This window comes from Channa argus, chromosome 21 (genome assembly GCF_033026475.1).
Source record: "Channa argus isolate prfri chromosome 21, Channa argus male v1.0, whole genome shotgun sequence".
In the NCBI taxonomy this organism is placed as follows: domain Eukaryota; kingdom Metazoa; phylum Chordata; class Actinopteri; order Anabantiformes; family Channidae; genus Channa; species Channa argus.
The window spans coordinates 2972028-2994466 of record NC_090217.1 but is presented as its reverse complement, the minus strand read 5'-3'; the positions used below and the strand labels follow the sequence as shown (position 1 = coordinate 2994466).

At 40.8% G+C, this 22439-nt stretch overlaps 3 protein-coding genes and 1 long non-coding RNA gene across 34 annotated transcripts in view; 2 read left to right on the top strand and 2 right to left on the bottom strand.

Annotated features, from left to right (window-relative positions):
- shank3b (SH3 and multiple ankyrin repeat domains 3b) overlaps window positions 1-5714 on the top strand; it is a 46418-nt gene extending 40704 nt beyond the window's left edge. For 7 of the 8 annotated variants that reach the window (XM_067490688.1, XM_067490687.1, XM_067490684.1 and 4 more), the window contains one exon: window positions 1066-5714. In XM_067490688.1, the coding sequence (XP_067346789.1) occupies window positions 1066-1660 (595 nt within the window). In that variant the 3' untranslated portion in view covers window positions 1661-5714. The remainder of the gene's footprint in view (window positions 1-1065) is intronic. The other variant, XM_067490689.1, reaches the window with a different exon arrangement.
- The window catches only part of LOC137106810 (uncharacterized), a 32509-nt gene extending 13867 nt beyond the window's left edge, over window positions 1-18642 (bottom strand). For 6 of the 7 annotated variants that reach the window (XR_010912014.1, XR_010912019.1, XR_010912016.1 and 3 more), the window contains exons 1-2: window positions 17915-18642; window positions 17352-17406 (exon numbers count right to left, since the gene is read on the bottom strand). This is a non-coding gene — a long non-coding RNA (uncharacterized lncRNA). Of the gene's footprint in view, window positions 1-17351; window positions 17407-17522; window positions 17647-17914 lie in introns of those variants that run through there. The other variant, XR_010912017.1, reaches the window with a different exon arrangement.
- On the top strand, window positions 10004-21432 carry tymp (thymidine phosphorylase). 5 transcript variants are annotated; one of them, XM_067490723.1, is made up of 11 exons: window positions 10004-10087; window positions 10185-10232; window positions 13922-14045; window positions 14131-14333; window positions 15524-15622; window positions 15773-15902; window positions 15995-16113; window positions 16377-16539; window positions 19972-20199; window positions 20755-20895; window positions 20983-21432. In XM_067490723.1, exons 3-11 carry the CDS (start codon window positions 13928-13930, stop codon window positions 21132-21134), a joined length of 1353 nt encoding a protein of 450 aa, XP_067346824.1. In that variant the 5' UTR covers window positions 10004-10087; window positions 10185-10232; window positions 13922-13927; the 3' UTR covers window positions 21135-21432. The 5 variants fall into 5 exon arrangements, with proteins under 5 accessions (XP_067346824.1, XP_067346823.1, XP_067346827.1 ...); XM_067490725.1 differs by lacking the exon at window positions 10004-10087 and adding an exon at window positions 13174-13213 and having other exon boundaries at window positions 10120-10232; XM_067490724.1 differs by lacking the exon at window positions 10004-10087 and adding an exon at window positions 13174-13213 and having other exon boundaries at window positions 10124-10232; window positions 13376-14045.
- grip1 (glutamate receptor interacting protein 1) overlaps window positions 21417-22439 on the bottom strand; it is a 60277-nt gene continuing 59254 nt past the window's right edge. For all 14 annotated transcript variants that reach the window (XM_067490698.1, XM_067490701.1, XM_067490702.1 and 11 more), the window contains one exon: window positions 21417-21770. Coding sequence is in view for 1 of the 14 variants with exons in the window: in XM_067490705.1 (XP_067346806.1) it covers window positions 21680-21770 (91 nt within the window). In the remaining 13 variants the exon portion in view is untranslated. The remainder of the gene's footprint in view (window positions 21771-22439) is intronic.

Below are 22439 nucleotides of genomic sequence, written 5' to 3'. Positions count from 1 at the left end.
AGTATAAAGGGATGCAAACCTTTGAACTAAACTGTACTGTATATAATGACAGAAGCTGGGACAATTAATGCATTACAGCGAACCATTTAACATCTGGAAAAAACAGCTGGAAAAGCCCCGTTGATGCATTTAGCACAGAACACATTTTCTAAAAAAAGAGAGCTGTTCTGTCTTCTGGTCTGTAGCAGTAGCTGGTAGCACTTTAGTAGATGTCTTCACAAATGGAAAATGGAGTCAAACCCTACATGCGTAAATACATTTTCAAGAATTAGAGACCTGATCCATGCTATAAATTCCAATACAGTCAGTTCCCTTTAAAGTTGGCCATGACAATGGTGTCCATTAAGTCCTCATCTGGTCAAAAGGGGATCTGAGCCCTCCTAACAACAGTTAGTGTAAATGAACATGGAGTCATTCATTTGTTCCTGTTCAGCCAATCATGTAAAGTTAAGTGTCTAAAAGAGCTAAACATCCAAATAAACTTATGTTAGTCACAGTATCTCATTTTTCCTTTACATTGTGTTGTATAACACCAGCTGTATAACAAGCTGTCTTGCAATACAGAAACAATGCTGCCACTTCTGTGTCTGCTGCATGAAGGGCTTTGAGGACTTTGGCCCTCATCTTTTTGGCATGCTGTATGTCTTTAACCCCGAGATGCATAATTCAGAGCAGGCTGACATAGAATTCCACCTATGTAATGAAATTAAAAGGAAACGTACCCAACAGCAGCCGATACAAATTTCTAAATCCATTGTAATTTTAACAGGCCAAAAACATATCGAAACATATTGATGCCAAAAGATTAGAGAGCACACACTCACATTTAGAGTGTCAGTTGGTTTCCAGTCAACTTTGGATGGATTTGTAGGACAAAATCATAAGAAATGAGAGGCTGCTCGTCTGCTTGTGTGAACATTTAAATGAGAACACATGCAGCTGTAGCTAAGAGGGAGGGGGGGGGGGGTGAAGCTTAGTAAAGGCCAAGTTAGTAAATGTAAGAACCTCAAACAGTAACTTTTGAAGCCAGGTTTAATGATCCTTCATGTCCCGTTTGTGTTTCAGGTTGTTCTCCAGTCTAGGTGAACTCCACACAATTTCCCAGCGAGGATATGGTGCCAGCTATACAGTCCGGCCAGGAAGCCGGTACCCTGTCACCCGCCGGAGTCCCTCCCCCTCTCCCTCCCCCTCTGATAGGGCAATAGGGCTTGCCTCCTCCCCTGCCCCCTGCTCTGAAAGGCCTGATCTCAGCTCAGGTCGTGGTCTAACCATCCTAAAGTCATCCAGCCTCAGTCTCCCTTCAGAACCAAAGGAGGTTCGGTTTGTGATGCGAAGCGCCAGCGCACGAACCAGGTCCCGTTCACCTTCACCTTCTCCGCATGCCTCTCCCTGTCCCTCCCCAGTCCTTAGCGGTCCCCTTTTAGCCCTTCGGCCATGGAGGCAACGACCACTCAACCTGTGGAATAAATATGACGTGGGTGACTGGCTGGAGAGTGTGGGCTTGGCCGAACACCGCCAGCGCTTCCAGGAGCACGAAATTGAAGGCTCCCACCTCCCGGCCCTTACAAAGGAGGACTACCTGGAGCTGGGCGTCACCAGGCTGGGACACCGAATCAACATTGAGAGGGCACTCAGACAACTGCTGGATGGTTCCACTTGACCCCTTATCTCTGACCGCTGACCTCTAGACATCCTGATCCATGACCTCATAACCTCTGACCTCCAGTCAGACCCTAGGCCATCTTCTTGACTAGGATGTCCTAGCAGCGACTGGATCTTTACACCTTTTTACTAATGCAGAACCCAGTTCTCCAAGTGATCTTGGTGACACTTTGGCTTATCAGCCCTTTCATCAACTCAGTGTCGTGAAACAGAAGGACGGGTAGCACCAAGCTCTGTGTCCAGTGTCCAAGTTCCAGACTTTCAGAATTTAATTTATCCTTTCTTTACCTAGTGGTAAGCAATAACTATCGTATTATTAAAATAAAACGACAGAGTGGCACAGTCACTGTTACAGGTGGATATTTAACAAGTTCACCCTCTCAAAGATACTGCAGCTTTGTGAGCATTTACTCAAATACAAACTGAAATAAATATAACTGCTACATCTGCAAAAATATTTTAATCTGTTTAAGACAATCTAGTGGAAATGGGGGACAAGTCTTGAATGACCGTTAGGATTTTATAGTTTTATTTTTTATGCAATACTATGACTAGTACCTAGATTTTGGTGCACGTTCACCAAACTAGTTTCCTGATGAGACAACATTTTTAAAATCAAATAAAATAATAAAGATTAATTTCATAATCAAATTCTGACAAATGTTGTTCCTATCAAAAGTCCATAATAGGTGAAAAATAAAAAAGAATTAAAAAAAATACCCTGGTTTGAAAATAGTTTTTTAAACAATTTCCCAATCTTCAAGGACTTTGTCCACACAAGTCATTAAACCAAAGATGCTCATTTCACGATCACGGAAGACAAAGAAAATCCTTAAATATTCATACTGAAGTTAAAAAAGAGAACGAGAGTATTTTTGCCTCAGTAAATTATTCTCATCAGCTCCACTGTCCATCTGAATGATTAGGGCTGATGTTCATATGCTGCCTTCATGTCACGTCAGCAGAAAGGGAAGAATCACACTAGTACAAGAGTTAAGACATTTTCCCCATTTGGCAGCTTAAAAAAACCGTTTCAACAACGGAGCTTGAAGGCAGCATCAATATGGAACAGCTGCTAACATTTCATGCTAGCTAGCGAGCTAGCTTATCCAAAAAACAAAGCCATTTAATCTGCAAGCAGATTTTCCTTTTTAATTATTAGCAATATTATTTTTGGCGCTTTGGCTCCTTTTTCTACAGCGTTACGTTAGCACACGAGGCTAATTAGCGCTGGACATAGAGCTCTACTGCCAGTTTGAACCGATGCAGCGACACTGATAAAAGAGCTGATTTGACAAAATAAAAACATGAGACAGGTTCTTTCCCATGTGCCATCCTGCTTCCCCAGACACGTTTGGCTGGACGATTACTGAGCTACTGGGGGTCTCTAACGTACCAACAACAGGCGATTATGACGTCTTTTTCAGAGCGTTCTTGTGATTTTGCATTCTTTCCAAATATCACTCATGAAGAATTTGTGTTCATTTTGAGTTCATATCATATAGAATTTATAATTAACAAGTAATAATAATGTGGTGGTGGTGACTTGCAGAGTTTATAATAGTTTGGAAAATGATTTTGAGTTCCTTATGATTTGACAATGAGTTGAATTTCCATGCCGTTTCGGTGACGTCTGGAATTCATAATGATTTGTCAATGAGTGTGACATTGTGCTGATGTGCTGTGTTTCAGGGAGAGCTGCAGCAGAGCTCCAACTGTAAACCTCTCTGGTTTCTAACCTGCTTATCGAGGGCTTACTGTACATGGTGCTATCTGTTTAAAGCCATCTGTACAGAATATACCTTCCTCCCTCCCCGAATATACTTTCCTCAGACCGACACCTGAAACTCTTAGCTTAATCCCCTCAACTCCAGTATGCGATTAATAAATTAACTAATCAACTATCTTTGCACCTTCCATGACCTGCTTGCAGTGACTGGCCTCAAACAGGCCATCAATGGAGTTCCTCCCTGCCATAATGGGGATTTCTTCCCTGCCATAAATGGAGTTTTCTCCAGACCAGCGGCCATATTTCGATTCCCAGATGGAGTTAACAGTGCGTTCATTAAATTCTGCTGCAAATAACATTTTCATTTCTAAATAATCTACAAGTCGTTAGGTCTATAAAATTTCCGAAAACAGAAAGATGCCATCACAATGTTGTGAGGCACAAGAACAGAAATGTCTTGTTTAGTCCAAAACACCAAATTCCTCTACAAGGTAAACGTGTCTCATTACCTGAACAAATCAGCAGCTACATTTATGTGGAACCTTATACAAGTGCAGCAACAAATTTGCTTCTCATTTAGCTCAGTAAAGAAGAATGTTCCCAGACTGTAAACGGTGAGTTTCACATGGACAGTGCACATTAGAAAAAAGGTGGAATTCTGATAACTTACAATGTGATAAAGTGCAGTGGAGTGAACACACACACACCCAAACAAAGAGGAGCTATGATCGCTAATCATCACAGAAAATGCATCGTTAAAATGGTCTGTTGATGTTCCTACACCAGAATGGGTCCAAGCCTTAAGACAGGATTAACCCCTAGATGTATATTTAATATTAGGCATATTTTTATATGGAAGCTATTGCACAGTCAAACATGACAGGAATCAGTGAAGCTGCTTTTCCCAAGTCCTACAACAAGACGTTAATGGCGTGTTTTTCCTCCTCCTCTCCAGCAAATTGAGCTAAAAAAGTCTAAACTCATTTATCTGCTGCTGTTTGTGCTCAACTACTCGCATCACAATTTCCAAGATTGTTATGTCTACTTAGCATTTATAAGCAATTTCTTAGCAACAATAGGAAGGTCGAAATATTTCAAGTGAAACCGACTTATTGGTGGGAGGGAAGCCCAACCTAAGCACTTTGTCTCCACCTCCTCCCCACATGTCCCGATAAGTAGACAAATGAATTATAAAGACCAAAACAAAAGTAAAATCGAGCTCGACATTTACAGACCAAAACTGAAAGTAAAGTCAGGTGTCCAGTGTGCAGCCAAACTATTCCCTGGCTGCACCCATCAACAACCTTAGTGAACACAACTTAGAGACAGACACAGACGGATGTGGACAGTCCAACTGCTCGGCTGCATGAAAAGGGAAATGTCGTTAGCAGTTGGCTCAACAGGAGCCGTTTCATTGCCTTTCTGCTCTCGTCCTATTAAAACACGACACCTAAATAAGACCTTTGTGAAGTGGCTGGGACGTGTTGAGCTGAATGAAGGAAATATCAGGAACCGTTTGCTTTAATACTGCTTCATTTAGTTTCTCGAGCTTTTAGTTTGTAGTTTCATGCAGTAAATTCCACACAAATTTGACACAACTACCTGAAAAGTCAGACTCTCTCCTCTAAAGCACAATTCTCCAGTGCCTGTTTCCAAAGCAAATCTACTGCGTCTAGTTTTTTCTGACTTGCGTACATGAACAGAAGCCACCATCATGATTCCAAAGTTGTTGGTGCAAGTTCACAATGAAGTTCTGTGTATGAGAAAAACTCATATCTGCCCATGACAGAGCACAGAGATGATGAATGTATAGTTTGTGTACAGCACATGACAGTAGACTATAGAGTTTATATAATATATATTATTATAGAATAATGTAGCTAAATTGTAATATCTAGAATATATTAAAGAAATGTATGCACTAATATTTTGGTAGATTGTAGTCTTTAAAATCTTACTGTATGCGATATTCAGTCGTTTTAAACAGCTACAAATAAATGTGAACAAGGTTGTGCTCCGGCCCAGAATGACAGGTTTCTAAACATCTGCACTTGAAACCAACAAAAGCCGAAAATGTTGTTGCACATGGAAACAAATTGTAAAGCTTCTACAAAATGAGCTGAATCGACTGTCAGAGTATTAATACTGCATTTCATTAGCCGTTCATCTCTGTATTTCTCTTTACTGCGTGGGAGATAATGTCAGTGTCAGACATTCCGTCATCTCCACACACATTTTCATAAAGTAGATAATAAAGTAGATATGTGCTAAGATGAACGTGAGGGTCGATATCTGTGCTGATTGGAGCTGAGTATTAAAAACACCACTACCTTGACTTTAATACTGGTGCCTGAACAATACTTCTGGAGGCCAATATTGTAAATCCCCTACAACTAAAAAATAATGTAATTTTCCTTTTTTCAGTACTTTTCAACTTCATGATGGGAATTAACTGTTGCATTAAACTGATAACTACAACGGCAAAAATCACAGACTCCGTATTTCCCTTAAATGTAAAATCCACCTGAATTATTAACGTCCGGACATTAATCACTGGGGGAAGTTTAAAAAGAATATAGAACAGAAATCTGCAGGTTCTGCTGGCAGAGGGAGGGGCTGTTTGTGGACTGGGAGGCTTTAAAATCCGATGTTACGCTGAATGTTATCGCAGAGACAACTTTTCGTGTTTACACACAGCGAATGGGAGAAAGCGCGGAAGCTCACACGGTTTCCACTGCGTTTAATAAATAAAAAATTTAAAAAAATCCAGCTATTGGCTCATGACCCCAAAGCACCTTAGCGACTTAGTTCATCTCACTCACTTCTTTCTTCAAATGCTCATAGAACCACAACATTAACATTAATCAGACATTAATCTTAAACAAGACAAGATTGTTTGTGAGGGAAGATGAATGTAGTTTTTTTTAAAACAATTCAATAAAACATGACAGGAGCTACATGACATGTTGAGGAAGTCTGTGTTTCAAAGCTGCTTATTAGTTATTAGCATAGATACACACGTAAATTATGATTATAAACCGTGTTACTTATGAGACTAGAACACTGACACCATACTGTGTATGATCTCACAGTCATAGAGCTCAGTTCAGGCCCTGTAAACCACCTGCAGAGCTTAGAACAAGGCGCCCGGTACCATGAACCCACAGGAATCTTTATACCATCAGTGTCGTTCTAGTCCTTTCTCTGCACAACAGCTCGTCCTCGTTCCACAGAACCAGAATAATAAAGTGCCTGCTGTGTAGCTGTTTACAGAGTGAATATCACATTTAACAGACAAATACTGAATTTATGTGAAGTATATATTATAATGGACTATAGTCTACTGTACAGAGCGAGACGTGAGCCGTCGCTTTCTCTGCAGTGTAACCGTGAAATCAGGTTGGATGTAGATCAGTGATGACGAGGTCACATGACCTCCGGCCCCTCTGTGCTCTAATGTAACCAACAGGGGGTCATTCACCTATCGTGGGATTTCTCAGCCAATCAGGTGACGTCGGTGACAAGGTTATGAAGTCAAGCTGGTGGTGTTACACCACCGGGGAAAAAAAAGCTTTTTGGGTCAGATTCTTTCCGAGACCCTCCCACAGATTACAACACTATCATTGAGATCCTGTTTGACTTCTCACAATACTCAGTACAACGCAAACGGGCAGCATCAGGACAAATATGCCTATTGTTTTTACCATCAGTGGTGAAGCATCAACTTTCCTGAGGTTAGCGACGATTCCGAAGGTTTTAAAAAAGTTTAAATTATAATATTCATTGACTTTTCGGAGTAACCTGGGTTTCTGTGGGTCATTCAAACGTCATTTGAACCTTAGGACTCAACATTTATTCAGTGCCATTTTGAAAGCTGGTAAAAAAGTCAAGTTTAAGTTAACGACATTATTTGGACATTAAGTTGATGTTACAAAGTAGTACTGCATGAAGTACTTCAGTACCATGTATTTCACCAATGCTGTAACAAAACTAGAAAACTTGTAACTACAAACACTGGTAATATATACTACTACTACTACTACTACAACAATCACTATTACCACGCTTGACTATTCCTACCATTACTTTAAACATTGACAATGACAGAGGACTACATCACCAACTACTACTACCTCCACTTTGTACTAGTACTGACTATTACTCCTTGTGCCACCATTGGCTACTACTATAACAACCACCAGTACGACTTTCAGTCTGTAAGAGCATAACTTCTCCTGACAAGCAGCGGCCAGATACAAAAAAAACTAACAAAAAAAATTTTTATCTTCAGAATTTCAGATTTTAAGTATATTTCAAGATCTTTTGAGTATTCTGTGTTTACAGCTTAAGACCTGCAGATACCCTGGGTATTTCTCAGTACTGACCAAACCTCATAGTGTAACTCAAATATAGTCCAGATACAACAGCAGCAGCAGCAGCAAATAAAAACCAAGTTAAATTCTGAGTAAAATTACAAAACAATCATGAAGACAACAGGATTGAACCAGGACACACTTAAATGGAATAAAGAGCCAAAATGGCTGCCACTGGAAGGTGTTAAAGTTCACCATGACGACACCTCGGCTTCCTGCTGATTGGCTGAGAATCCTGGCTTTCTAACCTGTGTGTGAAACCTTACTTCTCCTGATAGTCACCTGGTTTTAATGGTTTTCTGCCCCCTCCCCTCCCCTCCCCTCCCTCCCTTCTAGCTTCCTCTTTTTACAGTATGTTTGTAGTTTATTCTGGAGTGAGTGGTGTGTACTTGTAGTTTTTTTTCTCTTCCCTTTTCTAAAAACTGAAGAGCACACGATGACAACTGATGAGCTCTGCAACGCAACAGATTGTAATCTTTATAATAAACTGTCATTTATTACAAAGTTAACCCGGCCTTCCTGCTTGCTTCTTTCACATTAAGAGCTTTCTGCTTGAAACAGAGTCTGTGGGTTTTTTTAACATTGGCTTAGTACATTTTTAGGAGTCATTGCAACTTCGGAGCTCCAACTTCTGTTGTCCTCCAAATTACTTGGGTCAATATGAATTCATAAACCACAAATGTTAGAGTTTGTCCTCCATATTGTGGTGTTGGAGCTGGTTGTACCATCAATTCCTACATTCAAATGCAGCCTAGATCTCTGTTAGAGAACAAGGTAAAAATAAAAATTACTTTGCAAAATGTTCTTTGCTCCTGTTCCCTTTAATTGTACTGTTAATGATGAGGGCATGTCTTAAATTACATGTCCAGGGAGCCGGAGGACACATTAATTTTAAAGTAGCCTACGGTATGTGACACATTTATTCATGACCAGTCCTGAGCAATTTGACATTTGTGGTGCAATTATTTTACTATGTTAGGCCACAATACTGTTTGTCACATAATGCAAAAGTAAAAATATTATAGTTCAAAATATTACTTTTAATTTAAAGTAACATATAGTAGCGGCCTGGTAGCTCAGGCTGGGAGGCAGAGGTCTGCAGGATCTGCAGATGGCAGCCCACTGCTCCTCCCTAAGGGGGATGGGTTAAACGCAGAGGACAGATTTTTATTTTAACGTGTGTCTATGTATGTCCTCAAAAGTAAAAGTAAAGATTCTACTATTTGGGGCTGGGTATTAAAAAGTCTTTACTGGTACAGATACCTAGACTTTAATACTGGTTCATGATCAATACTTCATCAAATCAATTATAATAAAAAGTACATGAATGCTAAAAATATCTGGTTTTATTTTTTCAGCATCTTGGTATTTTTATAGTGAAAGGTTTCACGTTCATGAAGGATGATTTACTGTGAGACACTTAGCTTTGTATTCTAATAAACTGAGTAACTATAAAATTAATCCACAGGTTCGATCCCCGGTCCCGGCTATATGTCTAAGTGTCTCCGGGCAAGACACTGAACCCCTAACAGCCCATTCCCATCCCCAGCTGTGCAGTTCTGGTCCAAGCCTGGTAGAAATTGGGGGGATTATGTCAGGAAGGGCATTCGGCGTAAAAACTGTAACAAATCAACATACCGACAATGATCCACAAGCCGAAAGGACAATAAATAAATAAAATTAATAACCACAGTGAAAATGTCATTCTTCAACAGCAAAATTACATTACTCAATGTCCCTCAAATGCAAAATCTATTTAAAAATGTATATATAATTATTTTTTTTATGTCCTGACAACAATGACTGGGTGATGTGATTCACTGCTGAGCAGCTCCTGCTGACAGAGGGAGCTGCTGCACCTCAGAGAGACACCAGTCCACCAGTTCTTAGACACTGGACATTGGACTTCAGGTCTGACATCACTTGACTGCAGTTGATGTCATAATTCTATGATTGTTACTCCAAACACACACACACACACACACACACACACTTTGGGAGGTGAGGTCTGCCTCTGTAATGAGCCAGTGTGAACAAAATAAAGTCAAACAGCTAAATGAGTCTCAACAGGCCTCAGTGAAAAACAGTGCTTGTTTTGGTGCTCGTTCAATTCAAAAACAAACAATAAAAACTGACCAAATTTGTTATGTTACTGAAGAGCTATGAGATTTTTTTTCTCCTCTGTAAACACTGGGTAAACCAGAGATGAAAGCTGATTGGCCCAGCTCCTCCCTCTTGGTCTCCCATTGGCCAGACAGTGATCTGCAGTCCGTTTAAGATGACTAACACGGTCAATGACTCACAGAGTGCAACACAACAACAGGTACAAACTCTGATTCTTGTTTAAAGCGGCACAGAATTCATTTAAATGACATGAAAACGTTGTTCAGACCCACTTTTGTGTGTTAAACTACTTTAAGGCTCCTGAAGTTCCATAAGGCCAGAGTTATCTTCCTGCTCTTCGTGCGGTAAGCGTATTGCGTCACTTCCTGTTTTTGCACACTCTTGGGTGTCTACCGGAGGACTGATTACTGATTAATTGTAGCTGTTATTTTTACTTAAATAAGTGATTTCTTCACACAAGAATTAATAATTAGTCGGAACATACGCTTGTATTACACAAGCACCTGCAAATTCCAGATTTCACCTATAATAGCTTCGCTAGTTTAGCAGTTATCCGTTAGAAATGGCTTCTCTGTCTCCCTCTGTCGCTCCTTCTCTCACTTGCTCGGTCTGTCTCAGGTTCAGTTTTTCCTCTGCCTCCTTTAGTGATAATGGTATCTGTAACAAGTGTAAGGCTTTAGCAGCTCTGGAGGCGACGCTCACGGAATTGGAAGCGCGGCTCCTCAGAGCGGGCGATGTTGAATCATATTTGAAACTCCTGGCTAAGGATAAACGTAAATACAGCAATATTATTATTCACGTGGGAGTTAATGACGCCCGATTACGCAAATCGGAGGTCACTAAAATTAATGTTGAATCCGTGTGTAACTTTGCAAAAACAATGTCGGACTGCGTAGTTTTCTCTGGACACCTGCCAAATTTGACCAGTGACGACATGACACACCCGCATGACGTCATTCAACCGCTGGCTGTCTAGGTGGTGTCCAGCAAACGATGTGGGCTACATAGACAATTGGAAACGTTTTGGGGGAAAACCTAGGCTGATTAGGAGAGATGGCATCCATCCTACTTTAGATGGTGCAGCTTTCTTATCCAGAAATATGGCTGGTTTTATTAAACAACCAAAAGTATGACAATCCAGAGTTGAGCCTAGGATGCAGAGATCCAGTCCTACACGCCTCTCTGCAGTGTCCTTACAACCGTCACCCCCCCACAACTCCCACATACCTATAGAGACTGTGTCTGTTCCCCGACCTAAATTACATAAAGTAAATATGACAACAAGAGGAGTTAATCATGATAAACTAATAAAAGTTAAGACTCCTCTTACAGAACAAAACCCCAAAACTATTAAATGTGGAATATTAAAATGGTAAATAGTCGCTTATATAGCGCTTTTATCCAAAGCGCTTTACAATGTTGCTTCCCATTCACACACACACACACACACACACACACACACCGATGGCGGTGGCTGCCATGCAAGGTTTCTCACCTGACCCACCGGGAGCAACTTGGGGTTCAGTGTCTTGCCCAGGAGCGGGGAAATGATCATCAATTCGATTTATTTTATATTATATATTATATATATTTATTTTATTTTCGATTTATTTTGTCTCACTGAAACTTGGTTGCAGCAGGAAGAATGTGTCAGTTTAAATGAGTCATATTAATGATCATGTTCCTACAAGCACAGGCTGAGGTGGAGGAGTTGCAGCAATCTTCCATTCTAGCTTGTCAATAAACCCCAGACTTAAACAGTTATAACTCATTCGAGAGTCTTACTCTTAGCCTTTCACACCCAAACTGGAAAACTCAAAAACCACTATTATTTGTTATCGTGTACCGTCCTCCAGTCCCTTATTCAGAGTTTTTGATTGAATTTTCTGATTTTCTATCTGATTTAGTGCTTAGTACAGATAAAGTCATTATAGTGGTGACTTTAACATTCATGTAGATGCTGACAGTAACTGCCTGAGCACTGTGTTTAATTCATTATTAGATTCAATTGGTTTTTCCCAAAATGTAAATAAACCCACTCACTGTTTTAGTCACACGTTAGACCTTGTCCTTACGTATGGAATTGAAGCGGATAATTTAACCATATTTACTCACAACTCTCTTCTGTCTGACCATTTTTTAATAACATTTGAATTTACAATAACAGACTATACAGCAGTCAGGGAAAAATTCCACTATCGCAGATGCTTAAGTGAAAAAGCTGTCAACAAATTTAAAGAAATAATTTCTTCATCATTTGCTTCACCATATGTTAATACAATGGAAAGTCATTTCCTTAGTGTTACTCCTGCACAAATAGATTATCTTCTTGATAATTCTGCAGCCTCACTACGTACAATACTCGATAGTGTTGCCTGCGCAACAACACGCAACCTAAAACAGGCAACACGAAAGTTGGAAAGTAAGTGTTGTTCCAGAAAGTTAGAAGAATCTCATTTAGCCTGGAAAAATAGTTTAAAAACGTACAAAAAAGCTCTCAGTGATGCCAGAACAGCATATTATTCATCATTAATAGAAGAAAACAAGAACAACCCCCGGTTTCTGTTCAGCACTGTGGCCAGGCTGACTAAGAGCCATAGTTCTGTTGAGACTAGTTTTCCCTCAACTTTGAGCAGCAATGACTTCATGACCTTCTTTATGAATAACATTGTAGCTATTAGAGAACGAATTCACCAGATCCTCCCCCCAAAAATTACAGATAGATCTTCATGTACAGCAGTGCTAGAATCATGGATAAGGCCCCAAACCCTGTTAGACTGCTTTTTACCCATAGATCTCTCTGAGCCAACTTCAGTTATTACCTCATCTAAACCAACAACCTGTCTGCTAGACCCTATTCCAACTAAGCTGCTCAAGGAAGCTTTACCCTTAATAGATACGTTCATATTAGATATCATCAATCTATCTTTAGAAACAGGCTATGTACCACAGGCCTATAAGGTAGCTGTAATTAAACCATTACTTAAAAAACCCTGTCTTGACCCAGGTGTTTTAGCCAATTACAGACCAATATCTAATCTCCCCTTTATTTCTAAAATAATTGAAAAAGTAGTTGCAAAACAATTATGTGATCACCTTCATAGGAATAATTAGCATGAAGACTTTCAGTCAGGATTTAGATTTTAGCTGTTTACAGAAACTGCACTGGTAAAAGTCACCAATGATCTTCTCATGGCCTCAGATAATGGACTCATCTCTATACTTGTTCTGTTAGACCTTAGTGCTGCATTTGATACCATTGATCATAACATTTTATTATTACAGAGACTGGAAGATGAAATTGGGATTAAAAGAACTGCGCTAGGTTGGTTTAAATCTTATCTGTCTGATAGAGTTATAGTTATGCTGCTATAGGCTTAGACTGCGATGCACTGAGCTCCTTTCCTCCTCTTGACCTCTCTCCTCTCCTCTCACCCCACAATTGTCACCACTGTATGTCATTAACTCTGTGTGTTCTCTCCCGTAGTTGTCTTTGTCCTTCTCTGTCCCCCTCTCTCTGTCCCTTTCTGCAGGTGTCCCCCGGCTTTGAAGCTGTGTGTCTTCCAGCGTGCAGCTACTGGTTCTACCAACCTGCCCGATGTTTTGTTGTTGCTTTTTGTTGCTCTGTTCTTTTCTCTCTCCACTTTCCACTCACCCCAACCGGTCGAGGCAGATGGACGTCCACCCTGAGCCTGGTTCTTCCGGAGGTTTCTTCCGTTAAAGGGAGTTTTTCCTCTTGCTCCAGGGGGAATTGTTGGGTTGTCTTTATATATCTTTATAATCTTGACTTTATTCTGTAAAGTGCCCTGAGATCGATGCTGCTCAGCTCTCAGGTTTAAATGTGAACAGAGGGTTTAAGTTTTTCAGTTTTTACTGGATAGAGAAAAACTATAAGATCAGTGGGGAAAAACAAAAGGTTGTGTTTTTACACACTTGGACAGTGGAGCATCTGTATCACTGATGCATCTGTGCTCATGTGCCACTGGGAATTTGTTCGTTCAGTGACTGATCTGCTTTGCGTTGCGTGATCCAGGTCGTCATGCTGCTGATCCCGGATCTGATCAAGAAGAAGAGAGATGGAGCAGTGCTGAGCGATGAAGACATCGGAGCCTTCATCCAGGCCGTGACCAAAAAAAACATTCAGGAATGTCAGACAGGTGCCAGCAGCTTGATGTCCACGCTGGAGTCCACACTTTTTTTGTCTCCATTGTTCTTCATTGTCTCGCTTTCTGTCCGATCCAGGCGCGATGCTGATGGCCATCTGGCAGAAGGGGATGGTCGCCACGGAGACCGAGACCCTGACCAGAGAAATGATGTCATCGGGGGACGTCATGTCATGGCCAACGGAGTGGGCGGGGCTTGTGGTGGACAAACACTCGACAGGTGGAGTGGGAGATAAAGTCAGTCTGGTGATGGCTCCCGCCCTCGCTGCCTGCGGCTGTAAGGTAAACGCTGCTTCACGCCTTCAGTCAGAAACGTTTCCACATCTACTTAGTTTGGCTGTGGAAAAATCCCCTTAATGGACACGTTCCAGCAAAACTGACTATGTTTGCAATACAACAATCATCTTACTGTGTAGCTGTACTTTAGGCCCAATTCATACTTTCATACATGTACACAACCAAACAACCTCAAGAAGAGGAAGTCAGTGATTTTGTTGCAAGAGATGAAAAACATTAAACTGCACGTGTGCATCACGTGATAGCACGGCCGTCACTCAAACACGACAAAGCACGAGGAGGCCTCAGCCTGTGCACGAGGTCCCGTCAATGGCACGTGGCTCTAAAAACTGCAGCCGACCTAATTACATGATGTTTGTCAGAGGTGCAAAGTACAAGTGCAAGTTTGAGGTATTTTTACTTTAGTATTTCCATTTCTGTCACTACATTTCAGAGACAAATGTCCAACTTTTACTCCACTGCGCTGATTTGAAAGCTAAAGTTTCTCCACCGTCAGGTTTTGGTCGACTTTACAACAACAGTCCTCAGAAAGAAATCAGCACTTCACACACGGTGCGTTCAGGGACAGCACTGGGCATAGATCATCCTAGTTTTGATAAGGCGAACAGTCCCACACCCACGTCGGGTTGGATTGTGTTCCTTTAGTGAAGTATACGTGTAGAAATATAAATCCAAAAACCTTTTTTTTCTCTTCTTTTAAATCTTTTAACTTTGAATTTTTGAGCACTTTTTTTTAACTTGGATTTCCAAAATATAAATAAGTGTGATTTGCAAACCAGACAGGATCTGTGGCTCAGATTTACGTTACACAGTCTACACTGGAAAAGCGACAATACTGCATCAGTATCCAGGATGCTCATCATCATAAAGTCGTCTGGAGTCAGTGAACATTTGTACCAATAGTTGAGATCTTCTAGATAGGAACAATCAACACTGCCGTCTCTGAATAACAAGCAAATCTGACACAACACAGGCTAAACTGAGGACAGAGGGAACCAGACTGTACTGGACACAGATTTGCAGTAAAACAAACCAATGCTCAGCACTTGTTACTTGCTGGTCCAGTAAATGAGAAAACTCCAAAGTTCACAGTAATTACTCAGATTACTAAGTGATCTGATGAACTGCTCGCATGAATACCTATGATATCGTGACCTCACCTGTGTCTTTCTCAGGTGCCCATGATCAGTGGGCGGGGCTTGGCTCATACAGGAGGAACTCTGGATAAACTGGAGTCAATTCCAGGATTCAACATCCACCAATCAGCAGAGCAGGTGCAACAAACAGGTTATAGCGAGCTACAAACGGGCACTGGTTCTGTTAGTCGGCTCCATTTCAGATCCACTTCCAAATCATTTGATTTGTGTTCTGTTTAGCTGAAATCTCTCAGACTCTCTCTCAGACTTAAAATGTGCCAAATGCAGATTCTGCAGATCCTGAGCTCAGTGGGCTGTTGCATTGTGGGTCAGACGGAGATGCTAGTTCCTGCGGATCGCGTCTTGTACAGTCTGAGGGACGCCACCTCCACCGTGGACAGTTTACCACTTATCACAGGTACTGAGCTGGTTTCACTAACGTCCCTTACTGCTGCTTTACTGCAGTTCTGCTCAGTGACATGTGGCTCTAACTTGGTCGTGTTTTTCCAGCCTCTATTTTGTCAAAGAAAGGAGCAGAATCTCTGTTTGCTCTGGTGCTGGATGTCAAATTTGGACGAGCTGCACTGTACAAAGATCTGGACAGTGCTAAAGAGTTAGCACAGGGGTTGGTATGTTACTGACCCGCCCTGGTTGCCCCGTATAATAGTCAAGTACTATGTAATACTAGTAATATGTTCTCAATGTTATCACCCTAGTATTCACTTAATTTTAGCATCAGCAGCTAATTTTTGAGCTAATTTGATCTCTATTCAAATGGCGCAAATTCAAAACAAAATCATCTGAAAGCACTTTACATAATTAAGTCAAGTGTGTAAAGGAAAACGACAGATCAGAGTATTTCAACACACTGCAACCGTTTTTTTTTTTTTAGATGGACGTAGGAAACAGTCTGGGCATCCGGACGGCAGCCATCCTCAGCTCCATGGACGGGACGATCGGTCGATGTGTGGGCAACAGTCTGGAGGTGATCGAGGCTCTGCAGGCGCTGAAGGGGAACGGACCTGAAGACCTGATGGAGCTCGTCACTACTCTAGGTAACAGCAGTACTTTCAAACCTGAAGTACTCCAACAGTCACAGTCTGGGCTCTAGTTACTGGGGTTCTTCAGTACTGTGCTGGTGATGCATCAATGTTTCTTTAACCACTACTGAATTAATGACGTTAGCGACAGGCAGAAAGTAACTAAGTATATTTGTTCAAGTACAGTACTTAAACACATATTTAAAGGTACTTTTGAGGAATTTCCCATTTAAGCTCTTTTATTGGTTTACTTCACTGCATTTCAGTGAGAAATACTGAAACTTTTACTGCATGTGACCATAACTAATCAGGTTTCGTTGTGTTGAGAAACAGTTTTAAAATCCCACATGAGACTATTTCTCAGAGTTTAACACTTCCAAAGGATCATTTTCACTTTAAACTTAACGCAATTCTTCAGTCGTTCAAGAGCAACACACACACACACACACACACACGCTCATCTGACCCTCAAAACCAACTGGGGCTCAGTGTTTTGCTCAAGGACACTTTGACACAAAGACCAGAGGAACTAGGATTCAAGCCAGTGACCGTGTGGTTCATAAAACGATGAGCTACGGCTGCATACGTACTTTTAAATACTGCAGTGGGTTATATCAACCCCCCTCCCCGCTTTATCCACAAACTACCCAGAAAGATTCAAAATTCGACCCCTAAAACACAGAGACCAAGACGTGAGGACACGTTTGACAACACTTCCTGATTACTGTAAAGAACAATCCATTTCTAATCTGACAAACCCAGGTTCATTAACAGGTTTCCCACATTGGATCGATAACTAAATAAAAACCCAAAAAACGAGCTCTTACCTCCACATGATGTCCAAGCTGACACGTCCGATGTCATGTTTTAGACGTAAACCGCCTAAAAAAATACATTAAAAAATTCAAATTAGAAAAATACAAATGGCCCATTTTAACACAACCAGTAAATAATAATGGTTGCAGATTAATTTGCTGCTCATTTAACAAGTCAGTTACCTTCGATTCGGTCAATTATTCGGTTAACTACTCGGTTAAATTTAGCTGATATTTCTCCTCTTCGCTGCAGGAACCTGAACTACTGCAGCTAATATCAAAACCTAAACTTTAAACTGCCATTTGTGGTAAAATATGAACCTGAGTACAGCAGCTGGTCCTGATCCGGGACCAGCTGAAATGAACGTGTTTCAATCAACAGCGAACACTGAGGCGGTGAAGCTCAAACTAAGCTCCGCTTTTGTGTTGTTGTTTTTAGGCCTCAGCAGTTTATATTTAAAAGTTTTAAAAAAGCTGAATTTGTTATTATTATTGTTATTATGTTAAAGTGTTTATCGTCACTGTGTGTCGCGATCTGACTCAGTTTTCACCCGTTTCAGGTGAAACAACTTTACCTCAGCCACGTTCCGTTCACATCTTCCGCTGCTTCGGAACAATATTTAAAGTTCTGACGCTTTAACTGTAAAGTGGGTTGAAAACTAAAGTATTTATCTTTACATAGTTTCACGTTCATCCCTCTGTGCGTCTCTGTGGTTTAATGGTGAAAAACCGCCGAAACCAAACTTCACCTGATTACAGGGAAAAACAGCTGAGCGCACGGTGAGTAGTTCAGGACGCCTGGGAAACAGGAGCACTCAGACCGGAACCGCGCAGAACCCGTGGGTAGTTCAAGTGTATTGCAACGTCATGATAAGACTTTAGGAAGCAGAAAGTTTGGTTTAAACTTCCAACATGTAAACAGAAGGGTGTCAAACACAGAACGAGAAACTGCCTCAAAGTAACCAGTTATTAATCAGTGCTGTTAGTGCTGCAGATGCTCATTTCCATCCGTAATGTTTTTGAATGAATAATATGCAAATTAAAACTTTCAAACTATGACATTAATTTAAATATTCTTTACATATTTCACTCAGATTAATGCAGCTCAAATTGTTTTACAGATGATTAAAACCAAGCAAAGAAAAATGTCCAAATAGTGATAATAAGGAGTTTTTAAAAAAAGACACACTGAACGTGGGCAATAAGACATAAGAATATCAAACTATAAGATAATAAATATATAAGTTAATAAAAAACATAATAAAACAAATTTATGTACGCGCTAAATTTCAAGATTGATGGAAAAATACAATCTGGAAAGAATTAAGACATTGAACATCCTCATTGTGTTTTATGGGATTTCTAGTAATCTAATAAGTGAGATAAGTTACAGTCTGCGAGGTTTTTGATAAAGAGATGAGGAGAAATGATTACAGATATGATCAAACGCAGGCAAGCGTTTGAGAAAAGTAACTAATTCTATTTAGATATAACAGGACACCATCTAGGCTTCATAGGATAAATGAGTGTTTCCACATGATTTGGGAAAGTTCACTGACATAAAACCCTAAAATACGTCAGTTCACTATCGTGATGGCAGGGAATGCTACAGCAACTGATTTATAAAAACTGGAAGTCCTTTAAAATGCCAGAAAGGAAAGAATGGATCAACAAAACGATTAAAAGTGCGTCTTATGAGAAATGTTGTAAAGAATTAAAGGAAATGACAGAAATGTGAGATCACGCTTTAACTAACCAGATGCTCTCGTGTCCTCACATCACATTGTAACAACAGGTCATTTCCTTCTGTGTATTTCAAGGTGGTAAAGAATAACTGTTGGTGTTCCTGTTCACCATGGATTTGAAATAGAAATAAATATTTAAATAAAAAAACAGATAAAAACAATGATGAATAAAACATGAGAAAATCGACAGACGAGTAAAAGAAAGTAATAGATAAAAGCACAAATTAAATATCTGAAACAAAAGTCAGACTGAAGACAGAGGTTTGAAGTTTGTAAAACATCCACACTCCCTGTTGTTCTGAGACCCTCACTGAAAGACCTTTACCACAGAATCTGACACTAGTGTGGAAGTTCACAGATCAACTGTCCGAAACCCAACAACCACCAACAACCTTTCCTCTAGGATTTTTTTTCTTTCTAGTAAAAATAAAAATACTGTTTGAGTGTCAAAGTCCATTTGCTCGTCAGGGAAGAAAAAGAGAGAAACAGCCTGATGTGGTTTTCACCGACCAGGTCGTCGACCTCAGGGATCACGAATGAGCACACAAACGTGTGAGTGTGGCACAAAGATCTGAACATTAACCTTTAAAGAGTGACACTGTCACACACGTCACATTTCTTTCCTGTTCATATCTGACCATGACAGCGGGGATTCTCAGAAGCAGTCTGAGAATCAAACAGTTTTCTGAACATCCTGCAAACAGGAAATGATCAGAGCTGATTCTGCACAGTTTGAACGGTCACAAGTAAACTCTGAGCACATCATCTTATTCTGAAGTGGCTGATACATGAAGGGATTGTGCTGCACACAGATGAATGACCAACATAGGAACTAACAGCTAATGTCCATTCATGAGTATCACAACATGTAAAAAACATGGTTGTAGGTGCTGTGCTGCTGCTGATGACCGGGCAGGCGTCTGACCTCTCAGAGGGCAGGAAGCACATCTCAGAAGCTGTGGCGAGCAGAAGGGCTCTGTCCAAGTTCCAGGCCATGATGGAGGCTCAGGGTGTGGCTGCAGAGACGGCTCGGGCCCTGTGCTCCCCCGACACTGATTACTACAGCATCCTGCATAAATCTGCACATCAGACCGAGCTGCAGACTCCTGAAGACGGTAAAACCCAAAGACAAGTGTCGTGTCTCATTTCCCTCCTGTGATATGAGTCTGTATATTTTCACCTTGCAAAGACAATGCGTCAGTTTATGCTCAGATATACATTGCTGCTGCATTCATGACCCCTGACACTCAAAAACTCTGTCATAGTATTTATAGCTTAAAGAACATTCCATAGAAAGATAAAGACATAATTTTACTGGCACCTGTCAAGTGCCAGGAGTGTGATGGAAGATGGAAGGTGTCATTATAAAAGTCATTTACTTTTACATTTCCTCACAAATATTTCTTCCTTATACTGTACCTTTGCTTTTTTCACAGTCATACATAGGTTACTTGGTTATATTTTACTTTCTTTTTACTCCTCTTCAATATACTTCAATATTTGTTTACTATCATGTTGGTAGTAGTCTTACCTGCTGTTACTCGCAGTTTGACCTCATTTTAAAATGTAAAAACATTTTGTGTACAGTAACTGCAGTGTTGTAAACCAGTCACATTCTGATTAGTGGTGAACGAGTCCAATTAAAGACGTCCCTCCCCGTCCTCCTGCAGGTGTGGTTCTGGACGTGGACGGTTTGGTTTTAGCTGGAGTTCTTCAGAAGCTGGGTGCAGGGCGGTCAAAGGTCGGAGAAGCTGTCAATCACAGCGTGGGGGCAGAGATGCTGGTGTCCCTGGGCCAGAGGGTCAGGAAAGGTGAGATGATGATGATGATGATGATGATGATGATAGCCGGTATGATCACCTGTGAACTTCATGGCATTTGTGTGCTGTGCCTTGCAGGTGTCCCCTGGTTGCGGCTTCATTACGAGGATCCGGCTCCGACTCTGGACCAGATAAATCAGCTGCAGAAGGCTCTGGTGCTGGGAACCAACGAAAGCACGGAAACACAACAGAAACACACTCTAGTGAGGGAACTGCTGCTGCCTCGTTAACGCAGATCATCAGCACTTTGTTGCTGTTAAAGATTAAAGTCCTTAATCTGGTAGAGGAGCTGCAGCTACGCGGCAACTGTGTATCGAAAGCTTCAGGTGCACGGAGTGAAAAAAGTAAAACTGATGAAATGATACTTGAGCACAGTATAACTTACAACTACTGCATGTAGAAACGTAGAAAACCTGCTCAGTTTCATGTGTTGGTAACAAACAGAGTTTCTGTCACAATATGAGAAATGAAGCTTTATTAAACAAACTTACAAAAGGACTCAAAGCATTAAAAACTGTCTAACAACTATTTACTTCTTTATTTATAAAAAACACCAACAAAAAATTGTCATTACAAGGTGACGGAAAAAGGTTTAGTGAGTTTTCTGGTGTAACTGTTTTAATGTAAATACAGTTCATGTTACAGACTCATGCAGGTCTCAGTTGGTCCAGAGTAACTCCGTAAACCCGCTTCATTAAACACATCCCTGTAACGCTCGCGCACACGTTGTTCGAGCTTTCAGCCATCAGGACAGTGGGGGATTGGAGGTCAAAGGTCAGTGGACGACAGAGTTGAGCGGCTCAGCTCTGATGTTTCCTAAATCCAGAGTGGAGTCCGTCTCCTCGTCGATCTCCCCGATCACCGCTCTGAAACACAACAGCGCACGTTTCATTAAATTAAACGCTCGGTGATTTGGTTAAAAAGACCTGAAAGAAGTTGGTTAAATGAGAACAAGTCACTATGAACAGGAGGAACATTTGCATGTTTAGAAAAACCACTGCTGTGAAGAAATTTTTCTACTATTTCTACTTTCTCAGACTTTTATCTGTGAGGTTTGTTTGTAAGATTGTTCTCAGTGTCAGCAAACTTTCTTAGCGGCACCAATTTTATGTAAGTGGCTGGTTTCAGACTGACAAACATCACCTTTTCCTGAGGTGGTTCAAGAGACTCGATCACATTTGATAATGTTAAACTCGCCATGTAAGACTCCTGCTCTGCTTCATTTGCGGGGAAGTTTCTTTCACAAATAAATCAAAGGAGTAAAACGGGAGAACGTGGCAGTACAGAGCCTCCAGACTGCTGTCCAACACCGACACTTTTAAATAATAAACTAGTGGAAACTGCACCCATCGCTCTTCAAGAGTCAAAAGCACAAGTGGAGAAAATCTCACATTACACAAGACTCCAAGCTGCAGCATCAGGATGAAGCAGCAAAAGAATCAATCGACAGAAATGATGACGGTTTCCCAGATCGTTGTTTTTGTCACTACCTTCAATAAATGTTGAAAAAGATATAAGTGAAAAAAGAAGGGGAC